The sequence below is a fragment of the Cynocephalus volans genome, chromosome 2 (genome assembly GCF_027409185.1).
Source record: "Cynocephalus volans isolate mCynVol1 chromosome 2, mCynVol1.pri, whole genome shotgun sequence".
Taxonomy (NCBI): domain Eukaryota; kingdom Metazoa; phylum Chordata; class Mammalia; order Dermoptera; family Cynocephalidae; genus Cynocephalus; species Cynocephalus volans.
In genome coordinates this window covers 120,123,372-120,144,150 of record NC_084461.1, presented here as the reverse complement: position 1 = coordinate 120,144,150, position 20,779 = coordinate 120,123,372, and the positions used below count along the sequence as shown (strand labels likewise).

The following is a 20,779-nucleotide window of genomic DNA, read 5'->3' as shown; positions in this document are numbered from 1 at the left end:
TCACAAAGCTGAGGGCTCCACGTGGACAAGGTCTGCGATTTCTCTCTGTATCTCCAGTGCTGAGCACCATGACTGATGAGAGGGCTCACTGAGGAAAGTTTTGTTGAAGGAATGAGTGAACAGACAAACCAACAAACTAAACTAGTAAACGAATGACTTTGCCATGTCTTCCCAACTTTCATGACTTGAGAGCACTGCCAAAAATGAATGGGAAGAACATTAGCACCACAGAACCCGATTCTATGAGATACTCCAAACAGAAATATTCTAATTCAGATTGACTGTCCACACTAAGAACAGCCACTGATAACCTGCGCAGTGTCTGTCTCCTTTGCCTATGCAGTTTCCAGAAGAAAAGATTTCTATAAGCAAATGCTGGTGATGAGCAAAGTGGAAATCTTGGCCATGGTCACACTGGACGTCAGTGGGGCCATTGATGGTGATCTGTATAAAAGAAAGTTATTTTTCTCCTTAAACATTGAATTTCATGAAATTTTTCTCCAGCTAAGTTATTCTTCAGCTTATTAAATCATGCATTGCCATATATCATTACTGTGTAAATGAGGCCTAGTGTCAGAGAGAAAAATCTGAGATTAAGGGATGTGGAAATCGTACAGCCTCAAAGGTAGTCCTCTTCCCCTCACCCCAAAAAAGGCGACATACAGGACTTAACAGCCATTAAGGTGAGGAGGAGGAGGGGCATTGAGGGAGGGAGGAGAAGTGGCCTACACTGCTCCTCAGTGACAGAGGGCTCCATGAGCAGCAGAGGGGCGAGGGTCAGTGTGTCTGTGGAGCAGACTGGATGGTGACCCTGACTGCCCTAGCAGAGACCAGCCCATTTGAGCTAACTGCCTGGGTAAATCAAGCTTCACCTTCAGTGGAGGATGAGAAGAGAGGGACTGGATAGAGAAGAAGTGGCCTAGTCCACCTGGTTAAGTTACATCGACCTTTGTCTATGAAGACATTTCCAAAAGCACCAACACTTTAAGAAAATGTCTGCTGAAACAAAACAGAGGTCAGGAGTAGACAGAAGAGTAGGGTAGAGCTGTATAGAGAAGGGGGAAGGGAGAAACTACAGGAAGAGGGGGAGAAAACTGGGAACAAAAAGGATAGTCATTGGCTTATTTCTCTTTGTCTGATACTAATATAGTACTTACTATTTGCCAGGTACTGTTCTAAGCACGTTACAAATGCTAACTCAGGCAATCCTCACTATTAGCCTCATTTTACAGAAGAAGAAAGCTATGCATGGAAAGAGTCAAGAGTCAAGAATGACCTAACAGCATCTGGCCAGCGTATGGCAGGGTCAGGACTTGAACTGAGGCAGCCTTGCAGCAGCCCATGCACTCAACCACCCACCGTGAGAAATGTCTTGTACCCTGCTGTAATATGACTATCTGGGCCATGGATGTAACCATGCAGCCTGGCGAAAATGTACCACCAGGGTAATTGGCTTGATATGGATTCAAGAACCAGCATCCACATGACTTCTGGTCCCTGCTGACCCTCAGGTTCTGTTTCCTAGTCTGCCTTGTCCCAGTCTCCTTTCCATTCAGAGAACTGTCTCAGAGCCCCTCCTATCCCTCCTTGCAGTTTAACTTCTCTTAGCTCCCTCACTCTCCCACTTGGTTGGACAATCCATCCCAGTTATGGATGTAGTTTGATTTTCTTTTTCTCAAGAGGCTTCACAGCCCTGTGTAAACCCCTTAACAGATCCTCAGCTCTATTCCATTACTATGAAGAGTGCCAAGTGTGTCACTGGGGAAAGGCAGTCACGTCAGTTCTTATCTTGAAGAATTTTCCTAAAAGTATGCCATGCTCTAGGCCAGAATGCCTTGGAGCAAGAATGACCTGGGCAAAGCTCTTGGTGACATACATCCTTTGGTCATTCCATCCTTTTGTGAACTAGATGGAAAAGAAAGCAAGCCCAAGACAACACCGATTTTCTGAGTTCCCATTCTGTCCTAGCTGTGGGCTTTTCTTTCATTGGTTCCTCTCTGAGTCTGCTTTTGAAAATCCTCCTCCCACCTCAAGTTGTTCCTGCCTTTGTTCCTTTGCCATGTGCCCTTTTAGTTAAAGTTTTCTTTGTGTCCTGTTGGTGTATTTCATTTGCTACTCTCATCTTCCTTGGGTCAGGGATGATATTTTTCTGTGCTTCAAAATCAAAGTGGAAAAATCCTTTGATACACATTGAACTTTATGTCACAAACTTGTCTTTGAAGGGCTGTCACAAGTACAGAAAAGTGCCCATATAAAGGTAAACACCAATTTGGGTTATAGCTATTAGCTGCTGCTGGCTTTCTGGGTGCATTATATCATAAAGTCTATCTATAAATAAATAGCATGTTTGAAGCTAAGTTGCTTTTTTATGGAGGAATAAATGTAGATGTGGAAATTAGCAAAGTTCCAATCAGAGGAAGACAGAGTACCAAGAGAGCCCACCCTGTCTTATTTGGGACCATTGTCTTCCTGTGAGGCAAGCAAGGGAGAATGGGAGTGGTCCCCTCTGTGTTCTCTCTCAGAATTCTCCCCCCAGGCTCTGCTGCCCAAACTGTTGTGCTGACTTGTCTGCAAAGAGGCAGCAGGAGAAGCAAGGGGTAGGCTCTCCCTAGATACAGACAAAGGAGCTAATGATGGGGACTGCCACTAGAGTCCTTCTAGAGCAGCTATAGCACAGGGCGAGTCAAGTAGTATCTTCTGATATTTCATGCGCATATGTTCCACCTTCTAAACCAACTGTGACTTTCTCTAGAGCAGGCCCATTTCAGCACCCATAGAAGGCCAACTGTTGAAAAACAAAACTGACTGCCCCCATGTTCACCTATGGTCCAACTCTTGGACCTGTGTTATGACTAGACCCCAAGAATTACTGAACCATCTGCATGATTTTCTGCTGCTGAACTCTGTTGTGAGCCAGAAAGGGGACAAAATATCATATCACCTACTAGCTTGGAAGTTCCTCCCTGGGTTAAGGAAAATCTATCACTCTTATTCCCAGTGGGAAAGACCACAATGGTTGCTATAAATCCAATAATGTTATTTTTAAAAAGCCTCATTTGCATCTAATATTCAAATAGTCATATCACTCGGGCTTCAGGGCCCTTTGATAGTGTCCTCGCAGATTATTTGGCTGCTATTGTGAGTTCCTAGAAACTAGAAACAAGAACATGTTGCCATCTGCATTGAGAATTTTAAAATAGCTGTATTTATATTGTTCTTATAATGAAAAGGGAATGTTTCTCATTACCCAGGAATCATTGGACATGTTTGCCTTAATACCCAGCGAGGCAAATGGAATAGAAATTGGCACATTAGATTCCAGGGTAATCAGTTGAAAAGTCAGTCCCTTTGAAAAATGCCCAGTGTATCTTCTCTGGTCCATGAGTCCCAGCAATGCTTTTGTTGCATCTAGATATCCTGAGTAGGGCCAAAGGGCAGGACTGCCAAAAGCAAATAATGGCTTCCTCCTGTCACGGGGGAAAATAAGCTAATGAGTATAATTTTCTCAAATTTAAACTTTATTTTCATAAGTTTTACTTAAATATTGCCTATTACCAGTTTCCACTGGGTGAACTAAGCAAATGGCCAAGTAGCAAAGACTACTTGCAGAAAAGAGATACTTTGGGCTCCACAACTCAAGCCAACATGCTAGTCAAGCAGAAAAAGGAAGGTTTTGTCTATGAATACACGGGTATATCAGGGACCACATGGGCAGAGTGGAGCTAGGCCCCAGAGTGTCAAACCCTATCTCAGCTTCTCTCTGCACATCTTCCTTCTCCTTTCTCTCTTTTTAACTGACTAGTTTTGGTACTTAGTCTACACAGTGGAAGACAGCTGCCAAGATCTCCCAAGGTCACATGTCAAGTTCCCACTAAATAAAGAGACTGCCTCTCTCAATCGTATTCCCAAATACCCAGGAAAGAAAACCTGATGGGCCAAGTTTAGGTCAGGGTTCCATCCCTAGTCCAATAAGCTGTATAAAGTAGGTGATGATGCCACACAATGTAAAATGGCAACAAGAGGTCCATCTTGTAACCTAGACATTAGGGAAGGACAGTTCCAAGAGAGGAAGGTGGTAGTGAGAAGCATGTATGATGCCCCAGAAGGAAGCAACTGCATGGGGGATACAATGTGTCCATGCTCCAACATGCCACAAAAAACTCCACAGACCCAAACCAAACACCATGGAGATCCAGTGAGGAAATACTGAGACGTTTTAACACATCCTCTGCAAACACTGTGACCACTTTTCCTTAGACTACATAGGAAGAGAGAGGGGAACTTTCTGCAACATCTCATTTAATCCTCCATGACAATGTGATAGGCTGTTTTGCAGATGAGAATGCCAAGGCTCAGAGAGGTTAAACAGCTGGCCAAGGTCACCCAGCTAGTAAATGGTAGAGGAAAATTCAAACCCACGTCTGACTCCAAAACCCCATTCATGCTCCATCTATTCCTCTGTGTTGTTTCCCAAATGAATTCCGCCCAATAAGTCTTCCCTGAACAGCTGAACAGTCTGGGTTGAAGATAAACACTTGCCCAAAAGCTATCATTTTCTGTGCCTAAGACCTCTCCAAGACCTCAGCCTGCAAAGCACTAATTCAGCCAGTCCTGTGAGGACTCTGGCCACAGCACGAAGCTCCCCAGCATCCCCTGTCCACCCCCTGTCCCCCCAACCCCCGCAGGTACCTGACCCTACTGCTCTGGCTGTATCATGCAGGCCACCCCCAGGTGGAACATTTCCTCCCCAAGCTACTCTTAGGTTGTATACTGTTCAAGTGCTATCAATGCCATTTTCCTGTTTGCGTTTTGTTTTTGTTTTTGTTTTGTTTTTACAGTTCGTTGCTCATCCTAACTGTCAGCAGCAATTGCTTACCATGTGGTATGAAAATCTCTCAGGCTTACGTCAACAGTCTATCGCTGTGAAATTCCTGGCTGTGTTTGCAGTCTCCATAGGCCTCCCTTTTCTCGCCATAGCCTATTGGATTGCTCCGTGCAGCAAGGTACAGACTGCTTAAGGTGCATGTCGTTTGCGGTTATTTCTTCTCTCTTCTTAGCGTGACTTAAAGTCCATTTTGTTCAAATCAGCAACTAATCTTTTCCCACATTTAAAGATAGTCATGAGATATCTAGCAGAAGTAGAAAACCACGTAAGAATGAAAATATTAAAAACTGCTTTTTTGAATCATCATTAAAAAGAGAGAAGTGATAAAATGGGAAATTTTAAACATGTGAGGCATAACCTGAAAGGATCAATAACTAAACAGAGAGAGAATAAAGGCACTTTTCCTCTTCTAATTATGCAGTGTCCTAAACATGTCCTCCAAACCCACAGTATAATAATTATTGTACTGGTAATAGTACTAGCCAACATTTACTGAGTACTTTCTCTTTGCTAAGCACTTTTCATGGAATACCTCATTTCACCCTCTCAATTACATTATGACGTGGATATTTCATGAAGCAGGTTCAGAAAAAGAAATAACTAGTAGACTGAGAGTCGAACGCAGCTCATGCAGACCCATCACAACATCTTGGTTTCCTTGGTCTCCTTGATGGGTTTCTGGCTCACATGGGTAGCTAATTAGGTTATGAGAAGGAAAAAGACAAAGGAAAAAGAAGAGCTCAAAAGATTCAGGACTGGGTTCTTTCCTTGAGGGGGAGCCTGCTGGTGACAGAAGGAGTGGAACCTGCAGGTACCAAGCTGCCCCCTGCCTGCTCCACCCTCTCCACAGCCCAACCTTGTGGGCCACATAAAGAACCAAAGCCACATAAAGAACCAAAACTCCAGCTTCAGGTGAGAATTAGCACCTATAAGACCAAACCTTGGAGAAATTTGAAATATGTTTCATAGGTTTAAGATTGTCATTAAAAGTTCCAAAGCTGCATTTACCTAGTGATGTATTTTTAAAGGAATTAAGCTTAGGTAATCAACATTCAGCAGAAGAAATATGACTACAGGGAGATTAATTCCACAGGGAATTTGATCAGTTAATGTGGTTAATAAAAGTGCCACCAGTGAACCAACCGTCGTCAACTCAACTTAGAAGGAACTCATGCCAGAATGATGGGCCTGAGACTTTGAGGCTGCTGATAAGGTCACCTAACCAGGCAGGTATGAACTGACTGCCTCAGAGTAGGGGAGGAGTCACAGAGAGAGGTCAGGCCTCAAGTTCTTTCTTCTCTAGAATAGTATGACAAATGAAAGACCTCAGACTGAATATTTACAGTATTCAACCTTACATCCATCGAAGATTTTTTTTTCGTGTCAGTCTTTCATGCCACAGACTTCTAAATCAGAATTCCCTAAATAATATATATGTAGGTGAAGGCATTTTACTTTCTGTACTACATTATGAGCTGAAAAGGCACAGTGAGTAAAAAAACTAACCAGATTTAAAGCTAGATTGGAGCTGGTCATTGGTTTTAGGCACATGATTTGATGCTGGAACTATCTAGTCTGTACTGCAAGTTGGATCCCTGCCTTCACCCAGAGCTTCAATGCACAGGGACACTGCTTCCACTCTCTCTGGGCCCCCAAACTAATTCTAGGCTATTCAGTCATTAAAATAACAGCAACTTTGTGGGGAAAATGCTGCCAATCTTCACTTTTGCTACAAAGCTAAATGTGACAGCTTCCAGGAACCTGGGACTAGCCAACACCAGCAAATCAGTTTGCCTCCTCGTGGCATGGGAAAAGATTCAGAAAGAGATGATAATATGCCAGTAACTGACTAAATTTTTTAGATTGTTAGTAGGTCTGAGAAGAAGAATCTTGGCAAATACACAGATGTGATCCCAAAAAAAAAAAAAAAATAGTGTGTGATTGTCAGGAAGGAATTCTGGAATTTCTTGGGCCCAGTAAATCAAGGAATCTAATACTACCATGGGACATAGGGATCAGACCCATAGCAGTCTTCTAGAACACTATAGAGGAAATAATTGCAGGAAAGTTTGACCGATGACTGGGGCTTCCTCTCTGTTTAGATACTTGTCTGACATTTGGTGCTCTCAGAACTTTCAATGAGACTAAAATAATAAAGCACATGACATACATTAGCTGATCATTAAGCAACTTATCACTTCCATGCACTTTCTAAATTCCAAGTCTGAGCTCAATGCAGTGGAGGGCATGTTGATATCTGAGTGACAAGTCTTAATCTGTGGCAAGAGATGAGTATAGGTGGCATAGCTCATTACAAGTAAAGATTCTCTCATTAAAGAACTTGTCGAACTTGCTCTGAAGCAGCCAAAGGACAGATAAAATAGTCAAGATATTTTTAGTCTTTCCTTTTAGAAAGAAATTTCTTTTAGAAAAAAATCTTTTCAAGTTTGGCAGAGATGTTACTGGGGATTACAGAGAAGTCGCATCTGCCATGTGACAAAACCAGCCCTCTCTAAGAGCTCCCGATGCCCAGAATACCATGTCCTCCCAAGAGGAGGAAAAGTAGAGCAGTCTGTTAATGGGCTAGTGTCCTCCTCCCGATGGCTCACTGCCTTTATATCTATCTATAATTCCATGAAAAAGTCATTGTCATTCCAGGAATTCCATGTTCTGTTCCAATGACATTATTACACCTCCCTCTAAGAAATTAAGTCTTCATATTCTTTTTTAAATGTATTCGTAAAATGTCACTGCCAAACTTCTTCAAGTGGCTAATGCTCATCACATCTAACAAACGTTGAGATTTCTGTTTCCAACCTAATGATGCATTTACCTCCTAATAGTTGCTGTCCTAATTTAGGGACTATCAAGAACATCAAAATTACTTGATTAGCCTGCCAAGAACTCATCATTTCTCTCCTATTGAATTCACAACACTGTCAATCCTATTTTTATATTATTTTAAGTTTCTGAGGGTCCCTAAGAAAGACAGTTTTAAAAGGAGGTTATAACATCAAGGGTGTCAACAGAAGTTCAGCTTACTAATATGCTGGTTGACCAGAATAACCAAGTCACAGATGAGAACTTATGATGATAAATACAGATCTGGAGCATGGCTTGTCAGAATCAAGAAAAAGAATGGTGATTTTGTTTACCATTTTGCATTGTCATCATCAACATGGTTAAGGTCAGGGGGCTCACTGGAAGACATGAGTTCTCATCCACGTGGATGTGCACAGTTAGGTCTTTTCCTAGAGAGTTCTTTATCCTCTCAACAAGAGCTCCAATGCCAAGGGGCCTTTATAGCTAATTGGGCTGTTTTCTATTCTTTGCTATTTCATTTTGACTCATAGTTTAGGTTGTTTGCCTGTTAAAATCTCAGAGCTGAAAGAGTAACAGCCATCCTCAAGCATTCAAACTGTCTCTAGAGCAGTAGATTAGGGCAGAAGTCAGCATAATGGAAATGTGAGGAACTGCAGAAGTTCTAATTATAAAAACATGACCAGGGAAGCTGACTTCCTCCATTAGTCATTAATCTTCATCTTCACTGTTCAATTACCCTTAAAATTAGTCCAGGACACAGGCAGAGGAAGTTGCAACCAACTTTAGAATTCAACCTGACATCTTTGTAGTGTGCAATCTATCAGTCCTTACTGCCACATAACTCTTGCTCAGAGAAATATCAAAGGTTAGTTGTTATCCCCTCTCAACCATCCCAAACAAGAGCATCTAGTGAGGAAGGCGTGAGTGAGTGAGCAGTTTTGAAGAGCTCTGCCTTGCCTTACCAAAGCCGAAATGGTTTGAAACAGAGGTACTCAAACCCTGTGGTCCAGGGGCCAACCAGGAGAAGACAGTGCCTCCAAAGGCCCCTGCTATCTCTACCAAAGAACTACACTAGCTTAAAGAAAATCACAACACAATTTCTGAAGCAATGCTATGGAGGAGAAATTTTTGCCAGGAAATAGAGCACCGACGCTCTTATGTTACCAGTGCTTCTGCCCCAAAGTCCAAAAGGAGAGTCCAGCACCTGTCACCCTGCTGGGATAGGATTTAAAAGTACCAGATACTGGTCACCATTATATTTAGCCCAGCCTGAGCCTTGCAACATTCCTCCCCATCTCTCCATTTATTTCCTACCACAGATTTTAGCCTGTGTCTCTCGCCACTAGAAAAACAGCAACTTTGAAGGGAAGGACCAACTCTCAGAGCCTGTTTTATCTCCATCCCCTCCAGTGCCCAGCACAATGTTACACATAGACAATACCCCAAATAGGCTCATGGCATAAGGACATAAGGACTCAGTGGATCAGACGTCGTGAATCCTTGCACAGAAGCTTCTCAAAAGTCAGTCATATTTCTTTTTAAGTTTCCCCTTAGGGGAACTCCCTGAGGCCCTCCAGTCCACTGAGTACTTCCTATGTGCCAGGCACTGTTCTGCTTTGTGCATATTAAATATTTCATTTGCTTATATCAACCCTATGCAGTAGGTACTATTTTTAATCCCCATTTTACAGAAGAAAAAACTGAGACACAATAATAATCCCTTATTATTAAGGGAATAAATACCTTGCCAAAAAACTGTGGAGCTGTGATTTAAACCTAGGGTCTCTGGATCTAGATATCTGCCTAAACCACCTACCCACACACACACACAGACACCTCTCTAGTTACATCAGCAGCATTACAATGCCCAATATAAACATATTAGCTGCGACCTTGGAATGAACTTGATTCAGATCTCTAGTGTTGGCAGGACTTTTCTAGAAAGGAGAAGTCAAAGCCACCATATAACAAATTCTATCCTTTCCTTTTCTTTCCTTAGAAGCCCTACCTTGTAAATCCCATTATCACTTAGCACCTCTTTGGCCTCAGGGACAAAATGTGAATTCACATTGCAATGTGAGAACACCCTGAGTAGAGACACATAATAAACACCCCCATCCCCTGTTTAAAAAGGATTCCTGAGCCCTAGGTTAGACATTTTGAATAAGAACTGGGGCGGGAAGCACACTGAGGAATCTGCCACTAATTTAACAGGGTCTCTCTAACATTTGAGAACCACCCCACCTTAGAGACAAGCATGTTTCTTTTTGGAATGCCTGATCCAAAGTTTGCTTTCATTCAGCTTTCCAACTTGTAAACTGAGCCTTTGCTTGAGGCCATTGGTACCTGGTAGAAAGTGAGTTGTGGCATTTGGTGAGGGGGGCTCTGGTGACACAAGACTAGGAAGATTAGAGCATGGTGCTGATAACACTAAGGCACCAAGATGAAGGGTTTGGATCCCTATACTCACCAGCCACCAAAAAAAAAAGAGAGAGAGAGAAAGAGAGACTAGGAAGAGATGCTGGAAACATTCTCTGCATAATCTACCACAGTTGTGTCCACCGGCCTATCTTGTTGGGATGTGAAGACCCACGGGCCACCAGGTTTCAGTCAGGTGTACACACTTGTAATTAGGGCTAACAGCCCGGTAGCATGGAACACAGAACTGTGCCAACCAGTAAAAGCTGCTGCCCCTCCCCCCACCTTGAGGTTCTTTCCATGAATGCAATTCATCTGGAGATAATTCAGGGCATTATTCAGTTGCTCCCACATTCATACATTTCTCAGTGTAAAAGAATAGTACCCAGGAAGTTTGGGGCGAGCCAGAGACTTAGAACCTTACAAGCTTGAATTTCCTGATACGTTTCAGCTTGTAAGGTCCTAGTGATGACTGAGCTTCCTTAGTCGTGTTTTCAGACTCACCAGTTCTGTACTTCAGGCAGGGCAGGGCTGTTTCCCTCAGGCCTATGTCTCCCTCCCAAGGCTCTACCATCTCTTTTACACCTAAAGCTGTTACCTGACCCAGCTTTAACTATTCCACAGCTAAGAGCTGCTGGCACATATTGGTTGAATTTTCTCCTTTCTTTTGACTTATCTGTTGGCTTTGTGAAAGGAAGATGTTTCTCCAAGGGTAATTTGCTTCAAAAATTATCTTTATGAGTCAAATAGGGAATTTCACAACAAAAAGAAAAAGAAAACCATTACAATGACTGTATCCTATTTGACCTTTGTCAAAGTTTTACCAGTTAAAAAGGTGCATTCAAATAAACCCAGACAAATAGAAAAAGAATATCAATTTTAACTTCATTTTTCCTTCCTCTGACCTGTATCAAATGGGAACTGAGCCCAGGGTAACCTTCAAAATCACCATAGGGCATTATCAGAGTTTTTTATTATGGTTTGCAGTAAAGGTAATTTTTATGGACTCATCTTCTGCCAGAATATAATAACTGGACTGAACAAAGAGACAATAAATTCTTTAAACCAGGTCTTCTGGGGAATCCCAAGGCCACCTTGAGTACAGATGCATATGGATTCCAGCAGTTGGGTGCCTCACCTGAGTGAGAAGATAGAGAGGGGTACCCCATATCCTCATCCAGATGGTCACTAGAAGACACTATGCAGAATCTACAGATAAAAGATTGGGGAAAATTGGCAAGTCCTTAAGATCTGTGTCCATCTCAGAGTTCCCCATCTTTTTCTGATATTCCTGTGACCCTGCTGGGACACACAAGATCCCTTTCCCTCTCCTCAACCTTCCCTCTCAACTCCCACTCTTCCCACTGCAGTCATTCTCCATCTTCCCTCACTTCTCATCACCACCTCAGTCAGGACACAGAGACAACCAACAATGTGATGACTATTTAAGGATGTCTCCCAGATACACCAAAATATCTCAAGGCACTGGTTGGGAAATGGGGCTCCCAGATGCCAACACCATTCACTAAAATGATGAAAAATTCAAGCTAGCTACTGATATCATATAAATCAAAATGAAACATGGTTTAATTCAGGTTTTTACTGAATTTATGTGAGATATTTTATTTATCCTTACGTTTAATCTCTGCCTTCTGAAATTAATTAGCACATCTGCTTACTGCCAAAAATAATCTACAGTTCTGATTTTTGTGAGTAGTAAAGCTAAACATTATATAGAAATGTTATTTGTAAGACATTCGTGGGCTATGATTATCAGGCAAACCTCTCTTTGCATTTCTGAATTTGTTCCTAGTGTAATGACAATATATAGGTGAATGCAGGTGAATGACAACACAATCAGGGATTCCCAATGTTTAGACCTGAGATTCAAGTTTTAAAATGAAAATAAAAACTAGCTTTTTTATTTTAATTGATAGGTTCCATGGCATCAGAATAATAATAAATCATGTTACACTAATTAAAGTGGATGATTACCATACTGAAGCACATTAAAAGAACATTACCAAACCATCTGATTTATCAATGTTATGCTGAACATAGTCATAATTAGGGAAATTTTACCTAGAGAATTGTAATTGATCTCCTGTTGAACCAATACTTTATCTCCAGGGTGACATTTTACTCTAAAACTCCTGAATGAGGTAGAATATGAACATCAATTAAACAGTCACCAGTTATAATTGAATATCTGCCCTGTAAAGGAACTGAGCTTCAGAAAAGATTTCCCTCTTTGCTTTTGTCTCATTAGTATATGTGGGTGAGGGGTAAGGCCTGGTGCTTAGGTAAGAGTGATGACAGTGACCTGGAAGAGACCCAAGTGAGTTCATTAACAGGGGATCAGCAATGACTCAGTTTGCAGCCCCAATTTAGTTCTTAAAGATCCAAGGGGCCTTTGTATGGGATGCCATGAGATAACGAAGATGTGACCAATACTCATTCCCTAATAGGGCATCTTTTGTATCATTTCAGGCTCATGTGGAACAATTACACAAATTAACTATACACTAGGCCACAAGAAAAACCTCAATAAATTTTAGACTAGTATTATAGAGGCTACGTTCTGTAAATGTGGTACAATAAAATTAGAATTTTTAAAAGCAGGAAAAAAGTCCCTATGTGTCTGGAAATTAAATAATGCCTGAGTTAAAAATGAAATCAAAAGAGAGATTATAAAATATTTATAACTAAATATCAATTAAAATGCTACATGTTAAAATTTATGGGTACACAGCTAAAGCAGGACCTAGCAGTACCAAGATATGAGAAAGGCTGATAACAAATAATCCACACACAAAGTCCAAGTATATCCAAACTATGTATTTTTTAATCTTGAACTCTATTGAGACATTATTTTTTCCCAATTTGAAGAGCATAAAATTTATATTCATGTCGTTGGGGGTATCTGTGCAACCAGATGTAGTGTGATGCTATGTCAGTGGGCTCTACTCCTTTCTCTAAACCACTCTCACCAAGTCTTCCAAACAGGAAAAAAACTGAAGTCAGTAGAATTTGGTCTACAAATTTGGTCAAGCAGTATGATCACATAAAAGTGAAAGAGAAAATGTCTGGGTTCAGTCCAAGACAAAGGATTCTCTGGCTAAACTTTGGCAAAAGCAAATGTTTTAAAGAAAGACCTTTACCCACCTAGAACTGCCAGTTTAACATGTCTTGTACGCATTTTGTTTTCAGCTAGGACGAACCTTGAGAAGCCCTTTCATGAAGTTTGTAGCCCATGCAGTTTCTTTTACAATCTTCTTGGGATTGTTAGTTGTGAATGCGTCAGACCGATTTGAAGGTGTTAAAACCCTGCCTAACGAAACCTTCACAGACTACCCAAAACAGATCTTCAGAGTGAAAACCACACAGTTCTCCTGGACAGAAATGCTCATCATGAAGTGGGTCTTAGGTAAGCAAGTCACTCTGCCTTTTATTCTCTCCTCCCCTAATCCTAATAGGACATTATTGAATTCTGACTGCTGGACTACTCCCTCTCCTTTTTTGGGTGCACTGTTGGCAGTCAAAATGGAGAGTGGATAACCAACAAGAAATTTTACATGGTTCTCTTTTATATCTTCCATTTTTCCTCAACATGTTTGTATTTTCCTTTAAATCCTTGAACATACTGTGCATATTTATAGTAACTGTTTTAAAGTCTTGACTCCTAATTCCCTCATCTCTGTCATTTCTGGGTTGACTCCTATTGATTAAACTTTGTCCTGGTTATGGATCACATCTTGCTGTATCTTGGCATGTTGAGTGATATTTGATTGAATGATGGGTACTTCACCTGTTATGTTACTAAGCATCTGGATTTTGCTGTCTTCCTTTAAAGAGTTTCTGGCTTTATTCTGATAGGCTGTTAAGTTACCTGCAGATCAGTTTGATCCTTTTGAATCTTTCTTTGATTGGATCTGGAGAAGATTTACCGTAAGGTTTATCTTTGTTCTGTGGAGATACACTTCTGTGGTCTGGGTAATCAACAAGGGCTCTCAACTCTGGATGGTCAAAGTTCAAATATCTTCCCACTCTGGATGAGGTCTAGAAATTATTCAGCTTACAGCTCCCTGGCTGTTTGTGGAGTTTCACTCCATGTATTTATGACTTAGTATTCAGCAAACATTCAAAAGAACCCCTATTTAATTTCTGGAGTCTTCTGCTTGTTTAGTTTTAGAGTTTTTTTAGTTGTTTACTTGCTTGCTTACTTGTTTGTTTTTGCATAGTAGCCTTCTTTCTGGAGCTCTGCCACACAACATCCATCACCTCAGCCCTCCTGAACTCCAAACTTTGTCTCTTAAACTCAGTGAGACTGCTTGCTGTGCTTCTGGGACCCCTCTCCATGCACTGCAGACTGGAATGTACCTCCAGAAAGAAAGCCAGGGTGGTCAGTCACATGGCTTGCCTTGCATATTTCCCCTTACTTAGGGAGATCACAATCCTATACTGCCTATTTCCAATGTCTGGAAATAGTTCCCCGCCCCCTGCTTGTTATACCATCGTGATAAAAAATCAGGACACTTTTTCTAAAACAGAACCAGAACACCATTATCAAACCTAAAAGAAAATTAATAATTACTTAAGAGCTTCAAATATCCAGTCAGTAATCAAATTTCTTTGATTAACAGAGGGAAGTTGAATAAATATCTACATGACTTACTTCCTGTCTTCCTTCAAGTCTCTGTTCCAATTTTTTCTTATCATAGTAGTTGAGGAGGTAAGAGCATGACCTCTTATCCCCCTACTCTGATAAGGTAAAAAGCATTTCAGGCAGAAGGAACAGTATGTGTTAAAGCCCTGGATTCAGGAGTAAGCTGGACATGTTTGAGGAATAGCAAAGAGACTGGTATGACTGGAGTAGATGAATAGGGAAGATAGAAGAAGAGATTATGTCAGAGGGGTAGCCATTAGAGAGTTTGAGCACAGAAGTGACAGCACATGACTTAAGTTTTTAAAGAGTTTTCAGAGCACTTGGCCTTACCAGGAGCATGGACACCTCATTCATTTTAACAGGAGGAAAGGGGGAGTTGAAGGCACACTGCAGATGGGTTGGTGTATTAGTACATTTCTGTTGCTTATAACAAAATACTTGGAAGTAGGTGATTTATAAAGAAAATGAAATTTATTGCTTACAGTTTCTGAGGCTGGGAAGTCAAAAGTCCATTTGGTAGTGGTGACAGTGACCCAGGGGTCTCACACTGCAAGATGATGGAAGCAGAGAGAGCAAGAGAGAGACAGAGACAGACTCTCCTCTTTTAAAGCCCTCAGAACCAAGCCCCTGACCACCACTTTTAATCCATTCACTACTGCACGGTCCTACAATCCAATCACCTCTTCAAGGCTCCACCTTTCAATTACCATAATAGGATTTCCCACCCTCTTAACAGTCACAGTGGGGGCTAAGTTTCTAATGCATAAAACTTTGGGGACACAATTCAAGCTTCAGTGAGTATTGAGGGAACATAATTCAATCCACCACAGTTGGTAATGCAGTGGTGGGAGCATGCAAAAGTTCTTTTCTTTTCTGATATTTTCTATTTTCTCAATTTTTTTCTCAATAAATGTTTTCTAGTAATTAAGCACTATATTATATATCAGGTACTGTGCCAGGTACTACAGAAGCAGCTCTAAATAAGACTAACATTATTTTGTCCTAAATACTTTCTAGAGCTCTTTAAGCATTACAAAAATACTAATTGTGCTCATGAAAGAGAAGGTTCTTCGTGCTGCTGCACTTTGAGATCCAGCATATGATACACTCTGTGCTCAGACACAGAGAGGCCTGAAGTAGCATGAGGTCCCTGCTAAAGGAAACTTGGGATTCTCCTCCCAGGCACTGACAGGAAGGCCTTGTATCAGCTAGAAACACAGCAGCACCCTTCTTTTCTCCCATGATGTATCACACCCATACATGCAGTACTGTGGACTGATTACAAAAAACATCTAAACTATCATTCTCTCTTTACCAGAAGCAGCTCTAGAGCTGAAGACAAACTTAGGACCCTAACAAGCTCAACCTGCTCCTTTCAGGGAGGGAGAGTTTGGCCACAGAGAAGTGAATGGCCTTGTCCAGGTCTCCCTGTTTCTGCCCTTCCCACTCCCATGCCTCAGTCTGTCCTCAACACAGGAGTTGGAGTGATCCATTTAAAATGTAATCAAGTCTTGTCACTCTTGCCTCAAAACTCCTCAGTGCCTCCCCATCCCCCTCAGGGCAACAGCCAGTGCCACTGCAATGGCATACACTGCCCTCACCCCTCCACCCCATCTCTATGACTTCTTGCCCCCACTTGCCACCTCACTCTCTCCGTTGCAGCCCCACTGGTCCCCCTGCCTCACGCTGTTTCTGCCTCAGAACGTTTGCTCAGGCTGCCCCTCTCCTGCAGAGTTCCTCCTGCAGGGCCCTGCATGGCTCACTGCCTCGCTTCCTCAGGTCTTTGCTCCAAAATCTCCTTCTCAAAGTGAGACCATCCTATTTAAAATTGCAAGCCCCCCGCCCCCGCACTGTCCTACTCCTGTTTTTCTTCATAACAGTTAACACCTCTGACAATACCATATGTTCTACTTTGTTTCCTGCCTGTCTTAATTAATATTAATACTTCTTCGATCGCACAAATATATAGCTGGCTCTTTTTATCTTCTGTTTGGCTATAGCCCTCTCTTCACGTGGCTATCTGGTGTTCCCAATGACCTCTTTCAGTGGCCACATGCTGTGACAATACTCTAACTTACTTCCCAACCCCTCATCCTACTGGGCATTTAGGTCGTCCCTCTTCTGCTATACAGTCCTGCAAGAGGCTTAACCCCAATTAGAAATATATTTCTCCTTCACTCCAGATGCTTTGCCCGGTTATCAGCAGAAGTTTGAGAGTATTCTAGATTGTCGATCCAAGATATTTAAATCATGGGTAGAGGAGGTAGAGGCCACCAAAAGAACTAAGAAGAATTATAACCAGAGAGGTAGAAGAAAAACTAGGAGAATACAATATCAAGGAAGCCAAGAGAGGATCATGACTGAGGAAGAAGGCACAAATTTGCTGGTCGACACATATTCTATAGAGCTGTCAGATAAGCTGCTTTGAAAAGGAATAAATGAACCAGAGACTATCATTCTTTCCAGCCTGGAGAATCTCCAGCATCAGTTTATACCACAGGAACCTGTCATTGTTGCCTGCATAATAAGCAGTGACTCTGGGGTAGCAGAAAGAGCTTATAATAAGCTTTTCAGCTGGAGACTGTGGCTCTAGAGATGCTCATCAGAGGATGGTGTAATAACATTAGTAGTTCCCAGAAAGCCATCAGGGGCTTGGAGGTCAGGAAGCCTCTCCATAATGCATGTGATTTCCTCATCTAGGAATAGAATTATTTCGATGGAAGACTCTCTTCCCCAGTCTCATAGGGACACTGGCAGTGTTTTCTTAAACAGATGCCCCAGTATTGAAAACTCAATGGAGTGAAACATAAATGCCCAGTATAATAGTAAAACACATTTTAAATGCTGGGTAGGAAGTAAGTGCTCGGGACTGGGTGTCAGGCAATCCAGTCCTATGTCCTCTTCTCTTTGGTGGCTCTGCATCTCCGAATTTCAGTTTTCACATCTGTAAATCTAAGAGTCATGCTATTCCCTCACCTCAACTCACCCAGGATTATAAACTCTCAAGGGCAGTGCTGAATCTTAGTTCCAGAATCACACATTTAGATTTGGCCAAGAGTAAAGCTGTAAAATCATGTAGGCTAGTGGTGAGTACCTATGAAGGTACTCATTTCCCCTGAGGCTTCCTGGCACTTCCCAGCCTGTTCCTCTACCAGGCACCCTCCTTAATTATCAGTGACCTTGTTTTCTGGGCTCCAGGCATCCCTGAGTGAATGGAATTTTGCCTGAAGGAGGTTCAAGTGCCCAGTATCCTTTCTCCCTGAGTCCCTGGACTCTAAACACTCCTCTGACTTACATGCTGGAGGCAACAGACCATAGGGTTCAGCTTGGATATAAAATGCTGAACTCCCTTGGCATCTTGAAAACAGGGGGCCTAATTTCACTCACTAGAGTACTTAATTTCACACATTTCTTTTTTCATTAAGCATTCCTGCTGCTCCAACCCTTGGGCTCAAGTAAAAGTCTTATGGCCTTGGAATAATTTAAATTAGTCTGGGTGAGTTAATATCTAGGAAGACTGATGCAGACCTTTGACCACAGAGGAAGTGATTTGCAATGCCCAATGAGGAGCTACTATACCAGTCAGAAAACTCAGTTTTCTGTAGATAATTTACATTTCAGATTCATAGAGCTTTTTTGGGGGGGGTGGAGTTGGCCGATACAGGGGTCTGAACCCTTGACCTTGGTGTTATAACATGCGCTCTAACTGAGCAACTGGCCACCCAGATTCTTAGAGCTTTTAGTGCTTGAAGTTACCCCGAAACCCCAATTCACTCATTTTACAAATACATAACCTGACATGCACTGCAAGTCAGGAGACTTATCCAAAGTCACACTGCCAGTAAGTAGCAAGGTAGACTTTGAACTCAAGGCTTCCAGAATTAAGGCCAATCACCCTAAGTGATAGCCTGTGATTCTCCTAGTGCCCAGCTAAAAGCAGTTCCACTAAGACATTAGAAATTCTAATTTGGGGGTAGAGTACAGCAACAAACAATTACTTTTTCCAGCAACCAACATTATTTTTCTAATAACATTTTTAAAATACCTATTTGAGGAATCATTCGAGACTACTATAAACAACTATATGCCAACAAGTTTGAAAATCTGGAGGAAATGGATAAATTTCTGGACACACACAAGCTCCCAAAACTGAGCCATGAAGACGTAGAAAATCTGAACAGACCAATAACAATAAAGGAGATTGAAGCTGTTATCAGAAAGCTCCCAACAAAGAAAAGCCCAGGACCAGATGGATTCACAGCAGAATTTTACCAAACATTCAAAGAGGAATTGACACCAATTCTTTACAAACTATTCCAAAAGATTGAAACAGACGCAAATCTCCTGAACTCTTTCTGTGAAGCAAACATCATCCTGATACCAAAACCAGGTAAAGATATAACCAAAAAAGAAAACTACAGGCCGATATCCTTCATGAATATAGATGCAAAAATCCTCACTAAAATACTAGCAAACAGAATACAGCAACACATACATAAAATTATTCACCACGATCAAATGGGATTCATCCCAGGGATGCAAGGTTGGTTCAACATACGCAAATCAATAAATGTGATACACCATATTAATAAAGTCAAACACAAGGACCATATGATCATCTCTATAGATGCTGAAAAAGCATTTGATAAAATCCAGCACTCATTCATGACAAAGACCCTCTATAAGTTAGGTATAGAGGGAAAGTATCTCAACATAGTTAAAGCCATATATGCCAAACCCACTGCCAATATCATCCTGAACGGGGAAAAGCTGAAAGCTTTTCCTTTAAGAACAGGAACTAGACAAGGATGCCCACTCTCACCACTCCTATTCAACATAGTGTTGGAAGTACTAGCCAGAGCAATCAAAGAAGAGAAGGAAATAAAGGGCATCCAGATTGGAAAAGATGAAGTCAAACTGTCCCTGTTTGCAGATGACATGATCCTATATATCACACAGCCTAAAGCCTCTACAAAAAAACTCTTGGAGGTGATAAATGATTTCAGCACAGTAGCAGGATACAAAATCAACACACAAAAATCAGTAGCATTTCTATTCTCCAATAGTGAACATGCAGAAAGAGAAATCAAGAAAGCCTGCCCATTTACAGTAGCCACCAAAAAAATAAAATACTTAGGAACTGAGTTAACCAAGGAGGTGAAAAATCTCTATAATGAGAACTACAAACCACTGCTGAGAGAAATCAGAGAGGATACAAGAAGATGGAAAGATATCCCATGCTCTTGGATTGGAAGAATCAACATAGTGAAAATGTCCATACTACCCAAAGTGAAATACAAATTCAATGCAATCCCCATCAAAATTCCAATGTCATTTTTCTCAGAAATGGAAAGAACTTTCCAGACATTTATATGGAATAACAAAAGACCACGCATAGCCCCAGCAACGCTGAGCAAAAAAAATAAAGCTGGAGGCATAACACTGCCTGACTTTAAACTATACTACAAAGCTATAATAACCAAAACAGTATGGTACTGGCATAAAAACAGACACACTGATCAATGGAATAGAATAGAGAATCCAGAAATCAACCCACACACCTACAGCCATCTGATCTTTGACAAAGGCACCAAGCCTATACACTGGGGAAGAGACTGCCTCTTTAGCAAATGGTGCTGGGAGAACTGGATATCAATATGCAGGAGAATGAAACTAGACCCACATCTTTCACCATACACTAAAGTCAACTCAAAATGGATTAAAGAATTAAATATACACCCTGAAACAATAAAACTTCTTAAAGAAAACATAGGAGAAACACTTCAGGAAATAGGACTGGAAACAGACTTCATGAATACAACCCCCAAAGCACGGGCAACCAAAGGAAAAATAAACAAATGGGATTATATCAAACTAAAGAGCTTCTGCACAGCAAAAGAAACAATTAACAGAGTTAAAAGACAACCAACAGAGTGGGAGAAAATATTTGCAAAATATACATCTGACAAAGGATTAATATCCAGAAT

General features: G+C 41.4%; 1 protein-coding gene across 1 annotated transcript in view; it reads left to right on the top strand.

The window, feature by feature from the left end:
- The window catches only part of TRPC7 (transient receptor potential cation channel subfamily C member 7), a 162,302-nt gene that overhangs the window by 96,547 nt on the left and 44,976 nt on the right, over window positions 1-20,779 (top strand). The window contains exons 5-6 of the mRNA XM_063087636.1: window positions 4,839-5,003; window positions 13,337-13,553. Of these exons, the coding sequence (XP_062943706.1) occupies window positions 4,839-5,003; window positions 13,337-13,553 (382 nt within the window). The remainder of the gene's footprint in view (window positions 1-4,838; window positions 5,004-13,336; window positions 13,554-20,779) is intronic.